At 42.1% G+C, this 14,398-nt stretch overlaps 1 protein-coding gene across 1 annotated transcript in view; it reads right to left on the bottom strand.

Annotated features, from left to right (window-relative positions):
• Positions 1-5,799: 5,799 nt before the first annotated feature.
• The window catches only part of ext1b (exostosin glycosyltransferase 1b), a 97,195-nt gene continuing 88,596 nt past the window's right edge, over positions 5,800-14,398 (bottom strand). The window contains exons 8-11 of the mRNA XM_069515730.1: positions 11,109-11,198; positions 9,253-9,413; positions 8,086-8,257; positions 5,800-7,088 (exon numbers count right to left, since the gene is read on the bottom strand). Coding sequence (XP_069371831.1) covers positions 6,903-7,088; positions 8,086-8,257; positions 9,253-9,413; positions 11,109-11,198 — 609 coding nt within the window. The 3' untranslated portion in view covers positions 5,800-6,902. The remainder of the gene's footprint in view (positions 7,089-8,085; positions 8,258-9,252; positions 9,414-11,108; positions 11,199-14,398) is intronic.

Raw genomic sequence — 14,398 nt, 5'->3', positions numbered from 1 at the left:
AGAACATAGAACATTTTGTATAATTAGCATTTTCCAAAGCACAAATTCCATCAACAACAATCATGTCATACTTCCTCCTGATATGTTCACGTTTTAAGTTTTTATTCATTCAAAAATCCAAGTATGATGTGTCGTGATTCATGAGGATGAGGTTTGGGAAGTGAGAGTTAGATTGTGAATATGTTTCCTCCGTCAGGTGGCCGGGCTCAGTCTTAGAGAGAGGTTAAAGAGTTCAGACATCTGCAGGGAGCTCGGCGTTAGAGTCTCCGCTCCTCTGTGTCGAACTGTTGACGTGGGTCTGGCATCTGATCAGGACGCCTCCGGGGCGACTTCCGTCGGAGGTTTTCTGGGCACGTCCAACTCACAGGAGGCCCCGGGGTAGACCCGCAGCTCGCTGGAGAGATTAAATATGTCATCGAGCATTGGGAACGCCTCAGGATCCCCCAAGAGGAGCAGGAAAATGTTTTTCGGAGAGGGATGTCTGGGTTACCGTGCTCAAGCTGCTGCCACCGCGACCTGAATAAATTGATGGATGGATGACTTCTTACTTTCAGAAAAGACAAATGATCGCTCCTGAGAGAGAGAGAGCGAGAGAGAGAGGTGTTGCTCTATTCTCACACTTTCAGCCACAAAGGGAACTTTATGGTGTATGAAAGTTTTCTGACAGATGTGGTTTGAAATATTAACCACAGGTCAAATTCAAACTTCACTGTTTTTCTGTGAAGGCTTAGTGCGTTAGTTAGTATTAAGGCAACTAAATTAATCTTAGGAATTGTGATTTACAATAGACCCTGATATTAATGTACGTACGTACTGAATGTATAAACATTTCAGCTGTTAAACAGTGTTCAACAGCTGTTTGACACATTCTAGTTAATATCATCCGGTTCCTACTTTACAGACTGAATATATTCCCACCACATCTTGTGTCCGTCCTGCACCGCTGCACATGCAAAGATGTTACAAACAAGGCTGTGGACACATCATTCCCTATTTAACTTTTAGCTACGCCTCCTCTGAACCTGGATCAAGGGCGGATCAAGTTTTTTTTTTTACTTTCTTTAAAATCTGGATCTAGAGGATTTAAATGTGCCAGTGCCTTTTTTTTGTCTTGCCCATTAATTATCATTTAAAAGGTTCTTCCCTGGTTTGTGCCCAAAATGTTTTATGGAAATCAGTTCTGTAGTTTTTGAGTAAACATACAAACAAACAGAGAACGATCCTGGTGGAAGTCAAACTCTTGATACAGCTTCATTTATGATTTGCATTTTAGCGGATGCTATTTCTAAATTACCTTAAACCTACTTTGGCATTTAAAATATAGAATTGTATCTGTAATCAGCCGAAATCAGTTGAAATATTGACACAGCTGATTTGTTTACGGCACCGTTAAAACATTAACATCCTCCTTAATGTCGCTCAGCCATCGATCATTTTAAATGAACGAGTGAATGATTAGATAAATAAAAGTCTGATGTGCACGAGTGCAGCTTTTCCATAACATCACGCTGAGCGGATAGGAAGTAAATAAATCTGACAGTTATCTGAGCTGTAGCACAAGTGATCAAAGTTTGATTTATTACCACAGAAATACTTGTTATGACTCAGATCCGAGTCTCCGCTGTTTCCAAGCTGCTTCTTCCCTCCTGGTGTCTGAGCGTGTGTGAAGGTCACGGTTGGTTTATGAGGTGAGAACATCAACTTTTGTTTTCATCCCTCAGAAGATAATTAATTTTCTTCTTTTTTGCCAGTGCTGGATTTTTTAAATGAGCTTGTTGTAATTAGTGAAGGTTTCTGCCTAAACGACATCTCCTGGCAAATCCTAACATGTTGGAACAGCTCAGCAGCTTCACTGAGTATTAACACAGACAGAAAGTAGATGAAATCATTTCTAAAACCTAAAATTTGATCGAAATTGCGTCAGTTAGACCTGGAAACAGAAATCACACATAACGACTTAAAGCAAGAGATGAATTCAGGAAAAGCTTCATGAGCTAAAACCTGCGGACACACTGCAAACACTGCAAACTCTAAATAAACATGGGCGTCGTAAGACAATGAAGCTAAAACACTCTGGACACGAGCGCTACCGTGTTGCACTTTTGACGTCAGAGTCCGCACAGTGGTTATTGTGGTGTTGAGCCGTAGTATCCAGAACCCGCTGATCTAAGCGCTCGACCACTAACGAGTCTCTCGTTCTCTCAATCATGATGTTTCGCCCTGTTTTTAATGCATCAAACATCAAATTAAAACCAGAGTTACACTTGAGCAAACATCTGTGTTTTAAGAACCAACGTGAAGGACAGAAACCAACAACGAGAAGAAATTATTTAACTTAAGTGTAGTCTTAGTTCCATCCACTAACATGGAGGAGACAGGGTTAATGACATCTACTGCAGCCAGCCACCAGGGGGCAGTCACGCTGATTTGGCTTCATTTTTTCCCCGTTCATCTATACTAACATTCTATGTTGCACACGTGGTCACATGGCAACACCCTGAGGTCATCAGCGTCTGATCAGGGTGCGTTTAATAATTCAGGGCGAGGTCGGGTCGTACCTGCGGTGTTATGAGGATTCCGTCCTCAGGGAGACACTGAAGGACGGAGGCAGCGAGGAGGCTTTCAGCAGAGCAGAGAGGAAAATTCAATGCTGTGACTAATAAACCCTCCTCAGTGGTCTAACACAGGGCTGGTTATTATACTGTATCTCTGAGGGCAGCACAGCACTGCCACACTATTATTATAAATGCAGTGTGTTCTCATTCAGCTGAGGCCGAGGTCGGGCCGAGTGCTTACACACACACACACACACACACACACACACACACACACTTAAGTTTTCTGTAATTTATTTGCAGATTTATCTTTTTTGGTTTAATTTTCCAGCAGAGTGTCTTGTACGCTCTCAAAGTTCTTGTAGGTGAAGAGACTCAAGATCCGAGTTTCCACAGGGGAGACTAAAACGGAATAATAATCCGGGGAGATAATAATTTTGGGGTTTGAAAATGTCTCAAAAATATTGAAATATTACATATTAGATTTTGAATATGTTTAGGTAGGACGTAATTATCATTAAAAGCTAATTCCATTGCATTTTAAAATGAGTTTTCCAAAAGAAATAGCTCAGCATAGTATTGAAATTGTTAATAATAATAAATAATCCAGGATTGTTTGAATAAACTAACAAACCAGTTCAGAAAGATTTCACACCAGAAAACAAAAAAAATATTTTCATCAACATAGTAAAAACAGTAAAAATTGACAAAAACAGATGCAGTTATCATCAAATATGAGTTTATTTTTTTATAAATCATTCTTACAAAATTGGCATTTATCTATTTCATTTGTGACCTCTATAAAAGTCCTCTGTTAATTACAAGGTAGGAGGGAGGAGAAGGCATCGGGACAGTCCGTACAGATCAACAGATATTACTGCCGACTGCTAATGTGATGCAGCCAATCACTGATAAATAATCCCCAACGGGAAGTGGTCATGCGTGGTCGCCTTAGCAACAGTGTCCAAACACAAAGATGAAAAGGGGGTGTGTTTATAACTAGAGAATGGAAGCTGTGTCTCATCCAGTGTATGAAGGCGGGGCCGCCCGGGGCCCCTGCACATGGTGCTACTGCCGCCCGTCTACTGGAAACAGTCTGCGACACACACACACACCGCGCTCGTGCACCTCGAGAACTCAAATGTTGATAAAAGGCACAAATCAAGAACACACTGGTTTCTGGAACAAATGCAGCCGTCGCTATAAACACGTTTTGGGTAAACCCTGCGTCGGAGTAGAAGCACACAATGAGAACTTGCATAATGTTCCTCCTGATCAAATGGCAGGCGTTCAAAGTGGAGGCAGAGGTTTTCCCCTGCGGCCGAACTCACTCTACTTCGTGATGCACTGTGCAGCACGCCAGCGGAAAGATGGGACACTTTCTGTTGCCAAGTTATCTGAACTGAAACTCAAGCTGTGAAAGAGGCAATTTAAATACGACTGTGTCACAGCCCCAGACCCATTATTGTGAAGCATGGGGGGAAGATGTTAGAGTAGAGTCTAAAAATGTTTCCATCTGGTGAAGGAGACCCAGCTGCTTATTATTTTCCATGTTTCAGTTGGCGTAGTCTTTATTGGGACTTTGCAATTTGACTCCCGGGGAGAGCCAAGATGGTGCGGACCGATCCAATTCTGGATCACTGGCGTGTGCAAATCTTTTCAGGAGTTAAAACTCCTCGATTTGACGACTCGGAGAAAGCGAGGCGAGCGTGATAAAGGTTTCCCTGGAAAACCAACGCGAAGTGAAACGTAACATGAGTTGTATATCGGCATCTGTGTGGATTCATGTGCACAGCGTGATGAAAATGAAATGAATAAATACCATTAACTCCCCTCAGCAATGCAGGATCAGTCGTATGTTCTCGCCGCGGCTTCTCATATCGTACAGTCTTTTTTTTTCTTTCTTTCAAAAAATAAATATGTCTATGTACAGTGCTGAGAGTCGCGGGGATTTGAAATGGGTGGTGAGTGTGTTTTAATTTAGCAGAGCTGGGGGATGTGGTTCTTTTGAGATGATCAACAACAGTGATTCAACAATCAGACACAAAAAGGCTCGATATGGATCCAAACAATATGGTTCTGTGAAGCTGAAATCGAGACCAGATGCAGAACGAGTGAGGAGAATGTTTTTCCCGGAATAAGATATTGTAGATGATCGGAAACTTAAAACAGATGATAAATCTCTCCTGGCAAAAAGAAAAATGTAAATACAAACATTAAAAAAAAAAATAGACTGAAGGAAAAACATGACGCTCCTGCTGGATGTGATTTGATATGTCACCTCTGTTAACACTGCAAAGGCTTTTCATAAATGTTACATAAAGAAATCCAAAAAAAAAAAAGAAAAGTCCACCTTTGTGGTCGACGAACGCCACTCGATGAACGCGCTCACGCTGGAAAAGCTTTGGCTGAGACGTTAATGCTGAATGTCTGCCTCACAGAAAGGCCACTGAACGTGTGCTCTCCGCCGCCACGGAGCGGCCATTTTCTCTCTTTGAAATGTTCAATTAAACGTCGAGAATTTAGCATTTGATCCGATATCGCTGAGGTCATCTAAGGTGCAAAATGTCAGGCGGTTTCGATGACGTAATGCAAGCGACGATTATAAATAAAAGGCGAGCACCAATAAATGGAAGGGTGTTTTGGGAGGGGGGGTGAAAAAAAACAAGCTGTCCTCCCAAGGCTAGCATTAGCCAAGAGGTCATATTTCACAACACATTGGTCCATAATGTTAGAGTGTTTCATCAACAGCTTGTCCTCCGGGAATAAAACAGCTCTCCAAATGAAATAGGTTTACCTAATTGAAGCCCAAACATATCTCTGTCTGACAAATGGAGGAGAAAACCTTTTGTCAATTTAATGGCTCCGAGCTTCTCTGATATGTCACGACGAGGCGGGGGGAAAAAAAAAAAAAAAAAAACAGTGGCGAGAGAAATAGGAGACTAGAATATTTCAACAGGAGAGCGTCCAGGCATCAGATGTGAGCGACGTGATGTGCAATAAACAATTTAAAAAAAGGCAGACCCGGATGTCAGAATGGCACTGATGCGCTCAGCGTTAAAAATCTCTCTACAAGCTCCTGTGAGACGCAGCCGGTCACTGCAGACCTGCGATGGTCTGAGTTGTTGGTTCTCTGAGACCAAGTCTGTGTTAGAATGAAGCGTTCTGCTCCATTTCATCCAGAAATGTTCATCTGCTCATTCCGACGGAGGGAAAATGTTCTCCGCCCGAGCTTATGGTTGGATGAGTCAACTTCTCAAGGCCCTCACACTCACACACACACACATTCTCTCTCTCTCTCTCTCACACACACACACACACACACACACAAGAATGAAACTACAGAGTTTGACGGGGAAAATAAAAGATGATGAAAGTGGACAAAAAAAAAAAGATAAGAAAAGTACAACTGCCATGGGTACGAGTCCGAGAGGAAAATGGGATATGAAACGAGATGTTTTTCTAACTTATCCGAGCGATAACAGAGAAGCAGATAGAGGATTATAAAAGCCGTATCATCAGATCAAGGACCGAGCCACAGATAAGACGGACAGGATGTTTTCAGACTCGCGGCTCGAGGACGTGTGTCGACAGCCGAGAATCAGAATATCAGACGAGAACGACTTCTCTTCTGTGAAGACCGGTAATAAAACGTTTTTCTGCCTCGAAAAAAAATATCAAAAACTGATGATGCTCCGATTCGAAACCTCTCAGCGACGATAAAGAAAGGTTCAAGAGTGATACTGAGCGAAATTACAATAAATCAAGTGAAGAACAGGGTTTCCCAGGCGAGAAAACAGGGGAATTGATAGTGAGTCCAGTATTATATCTTGATGCAGACAACCGGGGTTGCTAGGGGCGACCAGTAGGATTTGCAGTGGGTGTGGTTTGCGATGTTGAACGCCTTCCCTCTTCTACCGTCCTGTACATGTGCCGAAAGAGCAGGAAAGTCAATGTCGCCCTTGTTCATGTCGTACAAAAAAAATATTCTATTCAGTTGGTTGTCGTCGTCAGTAGTGTGTGTGCCGGGTGTTTGCACGCGTGTGAAACATACAGCACTGTTTGGCTTGTCCATCAGTTTGTGTACTCCTCTTTGTCGGTCTGTGTTTGTGTTTTTTGTTTGTGTTTTTCAAATCCAAACACCATCTGCTTGTTTCCTGTTCATCCCTTTCCGCGTCAAGTCCTGGCAGCCGCGGCGCTGCGGTCATTGGCAATGTGCTGAGTGGAAGACAGAGCCGAGTCGCTCCCCGTCCATCCTGCTATAGTCCGACTACTTCTCCCCTCCACTGAGTCAGTGTCTCGCGCCTCCCCCTGCGTGGGGTCTCCCCCCAGGGGGCGCCGGTCTTGTCAGAGCCGCTCGATGTCCCTGTATTTCTTGCGGAGGATGGAGACCTGGTCCTTGAACAGGACGGGGTCCAGTCTCATCTGGGAGTGGACCAACGGCATGGCGCCAAACCAGCTGGCGAACTTGTTCATGCAGGTCTGCCGCTGGGCGAAGTGGTCCGGGTCGGCCCAGCGAGAAGCCCTCGAAGACTGGTGGGCACGAAGAAGAGGAGGAGAAGACAGAAGAAGAAGAGTTTTAGAGACAGGTTGTCGATATTAGGATTATTCAGTGGTTTGATCTCTGATTCTCTGATCGTCTCCCAGATTTGCATATATTTTGATGTTGCGTGTTTTATTTCAAAATAAAAATCAACATATTGGGATCTGGGTTTATTTTTGCAGATATGCGTCCATTTATATAAAGTCTGGTTAATTACGTCAGTTACATTTCTCTGAAAATGACGATGTAATATGAAAAATGGATTTGATACCGACATCTTAGGAATCATAAAAAAATGCTGGCATCAGACTCCAAAAGTGTCAAGTCTCCAGAAAAGAACATCCTGAATATCAACGCTTTAACACTTCACAATCAACTCTGAGAGTTATTGTAATTAACACATTTTTCATGTTTTACTGTGGAGTAAATGAAAGGTAACTTGAGCTCATCCACTTCTTCAGATCATGATGAAGGAGACATTCAAAATACATGAGAAAGACGAGACATCTGCGTTCTCTAATTCAGTCATAATCTTACATCGGCCACAGAGACAAGAGAAAAGCATTAGTGACATTAACGTTTCTCAATAAATCATCAGCTGGCTCGGTTTCTCTCTTTGCAGAGGCTGGAACCTGAATAGAAATCACGAAGCTTCAAGACTGACACGACTCCTTCCTGTGTTTTTGTTTCTCTGCTGTTAGTAAGTTGTCGTGTTTATCCACGGGGTCGCTCAAAAGAATTTCAAGAGAATAATTCGTGCTGTTCTCAGAGCTGCAAGAGTTCACTTCAGCTGAAAGGCCATGACACGCACGACGGGAAGTAAACAACACCGGTTTCAGCCTGAATCACTGCATATATATATAAAAAGCAGAAAGAAAATAAAAAAACTAAGGTTTATTCTCTCGTGTTTTCTTTGACGCAGAATTCATTTCTCTACTTTTGTCAGCTACATGAAAATATAGATAAAGTGAGAATATAGACGCTCACCTGTCCCATCATGGTCTCTTTGTACTGTTTCTTCTGCGTGACCTTGATGGGCGGCAGCTTGGTGACGGCAGAGACCAGAAAGTTCATCAGGATGTCCTCACAGTTTGCCAGCTGGTCCACCATGCTCTTCAGACTGGTGGGCAAGTAGCTGGTGTACAGATGATGATAATACCTGGAGGAGAAGACACGCAGGAGTCAGAGGAAAGAGACAAACTGTCAGGAAGAAGATTTCACTTTTATCTGAGCGACATTATTGTTTTTTTCCCACAAAATTGCAAACACAGGATGAAACATGTACATAGAACTTCAAATATGTTCCTGTGTTGTACTTCAGACCCAAAACAGAAGAAGAGTTCAAAACAAAAGACAAAAGGACTAAATCACAGTTAGAGTATATTTTATTTCTAGAAGAAGTGTGTCTATGCACCAGGTTTTTTGCGAGGACTCACTTTTTAAAAACATCTGTGATAAGAAAAAAATGTTTTATCCCATTTTTGGATCTGACATTTCTCCCCAAGAAAAACATTTAACTGAAGATGAGATGAAACAATCACATGATTAATCAGTCAGAAGTGAATCAGCAGCTATTTCAATATAAAGAAAAGAGACTAAATATTTCCACTTACTAAAATGTACCCACATTTTAAACTCCATTATGTTTCAGGTTGAAGCCATTGGATTAAACTCAATTCAGCAACTGACTGAACGACGGATTTATTGAAAGCGATTAAGCGTTGGGCTGCAGCGATTGGCTGCCGTCAGATTAATGGACTGCTCGCATCATGGCTGAGTGAGGCCATATTAAAGCTGACAGGGCCGCAGATCCGCTAAACGCAGGAACACGACGCAGAAGACAAATTGACATTTTGGATGAAACGCACCCAGTGAAAAAAAAAGCACAGTTTCCCGAGGCTGTGCTACAACGAACATCACACCTACTTTCATGATCTACAGATCACTGCATCAAAGTGTTGTTTCAAAAGAAAGGCAAGCGAACACTGGAGAGCAGAGCGGAGCTGCGATCCCCGTCTAACGGGAGCGGAACAGAACAGGAGGGAAAACAGAGGTTTGACTCTGCTGAGGCAGATATTTCACATGGAGGTAAACAAACGCACAGAACTTAAGATTTCACCGATGAGAAGATGATCTGTGTGTATTGTGTCGTACCGGTGGTAGATGGCGGCCCCGGTCAGCACCATCGAGTAGTCGTTGGTCCATTTGGACGTGTAGCCCCAGCGCTCCTTGTTGCCGTCCCAGAAGTGGCTGCGTGCCGGGTAACCGACGATTCGCTCCGGAAAACTCTGCCAGACGGTGAAGGCAAAGTCCACCTGTGCAGAGGAACATGATGAGTCTTCATGATGTTCAACGTTTATGATATGAATGACGGTTATCACTTTAGAAACCGTTTGTTAAACAGGTTTTTATATTAAAGTGGCTTTCTTTAATATTTGATTTTAAAGCATTTAAGATAAGATAAGATAAGATAAGAAAACATCAGTAAAAGTAACAAGTAAAGGGGAAATATAAAAAATACAAATAAATATCATAAGACAGCAAATTTCCCCATAGTGGGACTAGTAAGGATTATTGTAACGTAACATAACGTAGCGTTAAGTAACCTAACTCTATGTAATGTAACCTATCATATCGTATCACATTGTATCTTTTAGTATCATATTGTATCTTTTAGTATCATATTGTATCTATCAGCGAGAGAGATTTTCCCTGAGTCGATTTCGCTGGAGGAGAAAATGTGGAGAAATGAAATTAAGCTAAATATGTAATGTTTGAGTTAACTGCATCTATTTATAGTATAAAAAGACAGAAAGGAAAAAAAGAATGAAGCGATTACAGGGAGAACCAACAAAGGAACTGCACACTCAAACACACTTTAGTGAAAACACAACAGAGGCAAAACCTCATCAAACACAAAGACGTGTTTCCTAAGCAGCTGCCTGCAGCAAACTTCTGTGGCGGCGATCAAAGCGCTCAATCAAATAAGTAGAGAAACATCACAAAGGCCTCAGCGGCTCCGCAAACAGCCTGCGCTGCATCACGACACACAGTTCAACACTATAATACACTGAGAGGGAGTTTATATTAATGAACACTTCAGTCACAAGCCACCATTAAACATAATAAACTTCACTTTTATCCGCTCGTTTTGCCAAAATTATTTGGGCGAGTCCCAAAGGAAAAGAAGAAGAAGAGCTGCGACTGTTTCTTTAAAAAACGAAGATATGTGAAGGATCTTAAAGTCAAAAGGAAACGGTGAAATTCTTCCAATTCAACATGGATATTACTTCAAGGGTGAAGAAATAGATTTTGTGCTTGGTGGGAGGCAAACAGTGATGAAAAAGTCAACTTTTAAATGAATGAAAAGATGAGGAGACCGTTCAGAAATCATTTTCTTCTAAACTATCTTGTAAATTGTCTGTGTGGCAGTTTTTTTTGTTTGTTCAGAGCTGGGATTCCCCTTCACTGCCACCTCTGCCTCGCCATCCTGATCCTCCACACAAACATCCTTTATGGGATCTAATTCAACACAGTTCAAAGCGGCATCTGGCTTCCCACGGTGCTGCGCCAAAACCTGTCCCCGGGAAAAAAACCCAAAAAACCCCAGAAACAATCCCAACAGCATGTGGAACAAATATGTCAATAACAGGGCTGCTCTCGCACGGGGGATTCAAGAGGAAGAGCTTGATTACAAAAAAAAAATGAATAAAACTGAGGTAGAAAAGGGATAGAAAAGGTGAGAGAGGAAGAAAGACGGGCAAATGAGAAAAAGATGGAAAAAGTACGGCTCTGGGAGAGAAAGTCGGCGTGGTTTAAGTTATTTAAGAATCAAGCTGCAGAGCGATAACTTGAAAACTTCAGGGACAAAGAGGAAGATAAAAAAACTTGAGAGATAATAGAATCAGAGAGTTGCATTTGGAAAGATGGAAATAGTTTGTAACTTTGTTTTGTCTCAAGAGAATAAAGCCACTGAGACACAAGCGGAAGAGTTTTCTATTAAACGATACCTCTGTGGTGGACAACACTGTGTCTTCATCCAGGCTGAGGACCGCGTCGGTCACTATGGTCTCATAGGGCAAGAAGCGGCTGCTCATCACCTGCAGGGGGAGACACAGAGCGGGGAGGGTTTAAAAACAACAGGTTTGCAAACACATAAATAGAAACAATCGGATTTCGTTCTTCAAACAGCGTTAATTCATGATCGTGTGGTCGGATGGATCACGTTTACGTGGTTGAGGGAGCAAACGTGAAGCCGACAGGCGGTAGACGTCTGAGAAAAAAGATCGGAAAGCTTTTGTTGTCAAATCTTTGATGTCTATTTTTTTTTTTTATAACTCTCAGTGTGGAGGTGTTGAATCACACAGAAGACAGCTTCCACTAAATTTTTAATAAAATCGGCTTTTTCGTGATGACTCAAAAGTTGCTTTTGTTCAGTTTGCAAATTTCTTTTTAATGCTCAATTTCTAAACCTGCAATTTGGGGCGCCAGAAACCAGCTGTGCACTAGCAACGAACAAAAAAATATCGATATTAGCATATCTGTGTAAACGGATCAAAGATTTGTTTTTTTACGATTTTAGATTTAACAAAATCCATTAAAATCCATGCAGTTTACCCTCTCCTGTCTTACGTCTGCCTTGACTAGGTTTTTTTCAGTTTCGGCTGTAAAATGTTTCACCATTTTCACAAGCTAGTCGCTAGCTTTGGCTTTAAGCTCGTAGCATACGGTTGATTCATACTGCTTCTTTTAAAAAGTCGCGAAGAAAGTGAATCAAAATAAGCAAAGATTAAGACTCGGAAACCAAAACAATGAGCTGAAAGGCACTAAAACAGTAGAGCTGAGGAAGTCACTGCGTATGATCCTTTAACAAAAAGTATTCCAGTCTGAGATCTAATAAAAGCATTGATCACCAAAGCGTGAAGGATGAGCTCCACCACTAGCATCTCTTTTTTTTTTTACCCAAAACTCTCTGTCGGTAAATCGAGGACTTCACTTGTTACAAATTTTACAACAAAAACTCCATTTGCTTCAACCTTGATGCATTTTTAATGGATCCTCGCAAAATTCGTTGGGATTCATTGGAGACAACAACAAACCACAACATCAACAAGCAGCGGCTCACAGAGCTGGAGAGAAAAGCCAATAACCTGCTCTTTACTGCTCCCTGTTGTTTCCAGCTGTGATAGAAAGCTGATACAGAGCTGTCTGTTTTAGATCGACAGGAGCAGACGTGTGTCGGACACTCGGCACAAATTGACTTTTATTTCTCCTCGGCTGTCGAAAACAGAATGTATATTTAATGGTGGATGAAACCAAATTGTATAATACATGACAGTCCTCGAACATTTTCTGGAAGCGTGGAGAGAGTGATGGTGGCCGGGGCCTGGTGGGTGGGAGGATGAACGTCTTGTTTCTACATAAACAGGAAGTCTTCGGTGAGCCGCCGAGATGAAGACGCTCGGATGACAGAAAGAAAGAAACGGCAGCTTCACGTTGACGAAGAGCGAGTGCATCGTAAACTGGATGTGCTCGAAGTCAACCTCCCACACACACATGAAACATCTGATGCACACAAACCTTTAATGGATGTTAACACACACACACACACAGTTATTCAGCACAGATGTTAAGGTCAGACCTCTGCTAGCATACTTGTTCTTTAAAACACCATCACCTGCACTGAAAGACGTCACATATAGATTCATGAATAGTTTCTATAGACACCTGTGGACAGCAGGGTGACCTCACTCTCAGCAGGTCTTCACACGCCGAGGGCAGCGACACACGCCGAGAAAAATACAAGAATACGCGACTTTACTGACGAGCTGTAAAGTCGTTATCTCTCACAGCACCGTGACCATTATAACCTTTATTACACTTTACTATGTCATAGAAATGTGGAGAAAAAACATCCATCGCAACTTTTTATCAACAGTCCAAAGAGTTTGTTTACAATCATAAAAGCAAGGTTTAATTAAGTTTAGTAAAAATGCTGCATCTTTATATGAGAACAAACGTCTCAGACGAGCAAGACGACGGTAATTGCTTAAAAAAATCTAATTTATTGATGCAGCAATGATCACAAGTGTGATTTAATTCGCTTTGTTAAGCTTTCAACATTTTATTTCAAGTTTGCAATTAAATAAAATAGAGAAAATCATCACATTTGAAAAACTGCAGCCGACAACTTCGCCTCATCAGTTAGTGGTTGATTTATTTCTGGGTTAATCTAAAAATGCAGTATATAAAAAAGATCAAATGTCCGATTAACGGTTTCATTAAGTCTGTTCTGATTATTTTTCTTTTTACAGATGTTGAACAGGAAAAATGTTTTGAGCTGCATCTCAAACTAATTAAAAAAACACTGATCTCACATACATGTAGGAGTTTTAAATGATTTAACTGTTCATTTGGCTAAAGAAGAAAATTCTTTATGATGATTCTTACAATTCTTTTTACATCTGAAGTGGAGCAGATCCGTTTCAAACCTGCTCAGGAAATCGTTGAGACCTTGATGATCACTCATTGATGACGCATGTTTGATGAGAGGCCACTATTCAAATAAAGACAGAGCGCCACCCACTGGCTGGAGGAAATGACACGTTGTCACACTTGTGTGTCGGGGTGAGACTCTGGCTCTAAATGGCTGCGCCTGCATCCGGGATGTTTTGGCTTCATTTCTTTTACAATACGAGGACGTGGAGATGCGTCATCCATCTTTATTTAAAGTCCATGTTACCAACCAATTAGATAACAGACCAATACAAACCGCACCACTATCAGACTGAACGCAGTCATAACGGCTCCAGACGGGATATTGTCTTTATTTCTATAGGTGCTCTGTGTATCCACCTTTGTTACCACACGCAGCCCCGACACTGCTGTTAAAGCTGATGTCAGCTGTCGTCCCGGTCAAGTGCCACCCTCCATCTGAAAAAAACACTCCAGAGGCAACGACAGCAGCCGAACGCTTCGACTGCGGCTCATATTCTGACGGGGTGAGAGAGCCGCGGCGTGTGAGTGACAGTTGTGTTTACAGGCGAGGGGGAAACTGAGAGGAGAGAGGAGAGCCGATACCCTCCCCTCTCATCATTACTGCTGTAATGTCCTGCGGGCGTTAAGAGAGGAACAAAACAATCTCTCCGCTCAGTGTTTTCCACTTGTTTACCAGCAGAATGTGTAATAGAGAATACCGACGAAGATGGAGAGGAGACGATATGGAGGCAGGTGGGGAGAGAGTGACAGCGAGGCAAACTGCAAAAAAAAAGGGGGGAAAGAGACAGAGGGAAAGAGAGGA

Source organism: Paralichthys olivaceus, chromosome 20 (assembly GCF_024713975.1).
Source record: "Paralichthys olivaceus isolate ysfri-2021 chromosome 20, ASM2471397v2, whole genome shotgun sequence".
NCBI lineage: Eukaryota > Metazoa > Chordata > Actinopteri > Pleuronectiformes > Paralichthyidae > Paralichthys > Paralichthys olivaceus.
Note: the sequence above shows the minus strand (reverse complement) of the source record. Positions and strands in the feature narration are given on the sequence as shown.